This window comes from Myotis brandtii, unplaced genomic scaffold (assembly GCF_000412655.1).
Source record: "Myotis brandtii unplaced genomic scaffold, ASM41265v1 scaffold691, whole genome shotgun sequence".
In the NCBI taxonomy this organism is placed as follows: domain Eukaryota; kingdom Metazoa; phylum Chordata; class Mammalia; order Chiroptera; family Vespertilionidae; genus Myotis; species Myotis brandtii.
In genome coordinates, this window is record NW_005370704.1 from 55,240 (window position 1) to 55,869 (window position 630).

The window sequence follows — 630 nt, forward strand, 5'->3', positions numbered from 1 at the left end:
CTGCTTCCTGAGGGAGAGCTGTGGAGGCGGGAATGAGCACTTGTTACATTCCAGTGGAAAACGAGGTTTTCATTTTAAGCCTCCGGCCCAGGGTCTGCTTCAGAGGGGGGTCTGCCTCCTGCACGCTGGGAGGCTGAGGAGCTGGAGGCTGGAAACCAGGCTGGTGCTTGTGGTCTGCGTGGCTCCCACCTTCCCTGCAGAGGGGCCTCCTGCCCCCCAGAGCCTGCTCCCCCCACCAGGAGAAGGCAGCTGGGCCCTCTGGGCTGGTGCCCCTGGGAGGGGAGCTGGGTCCCCACTTCTGGGGGCAGGATGGGCACAGGGTGCAGAGGCAGAGGATCAGGAGTCTCTGGGTTGCATTTTGGGAGGGATGCCTGGGACAGCGATGGAGATGGCAAGTAGGTGGGGCGTAGGGGGAGAGGGCAGGAGTTCCTATGCAAGGGTCAGGCACCCTCCAGCGCCCTGACTCCTGGGACTTGGGACTTGATGAGGGAGGTCTCTGCTCTGCGATTATCCTGCCCAGGTGCTCCAGGATCTCCAAGGCCAGAGGTGGGTGCAGTGTTCACGTTAGGGAACAAGTGTGGGTGCACGCGTAGGATGTTCTGTGCCCAGAGGCGGGGGGGGGGGGGGGGC

The 630-nt window shown here is 63.7% G+C and overlaps 1 protein-coding gene across 1 annotated transcript in view; it reads left to right on the top strand.

The window, feature by feature from the left end:
* Positions 1 to 382: 382 nt before the first annotated feature.
* Positions 383 to 630, top strand: part of QSOX2 (quiescin Q6 sulfhydryl oxidase 2) — a 16,131-nt gene continuing 15,883 nt past the window's right edge. The window contains exon 1 of the mRNA XM_014529660.1: positions 383 to 391. Coding sequence (XP_014385146.1) covers positions 383 to 391 — 9 coding nt within the window. The remainder of the gene's footprint in view (positions 392 to 630) is intronic.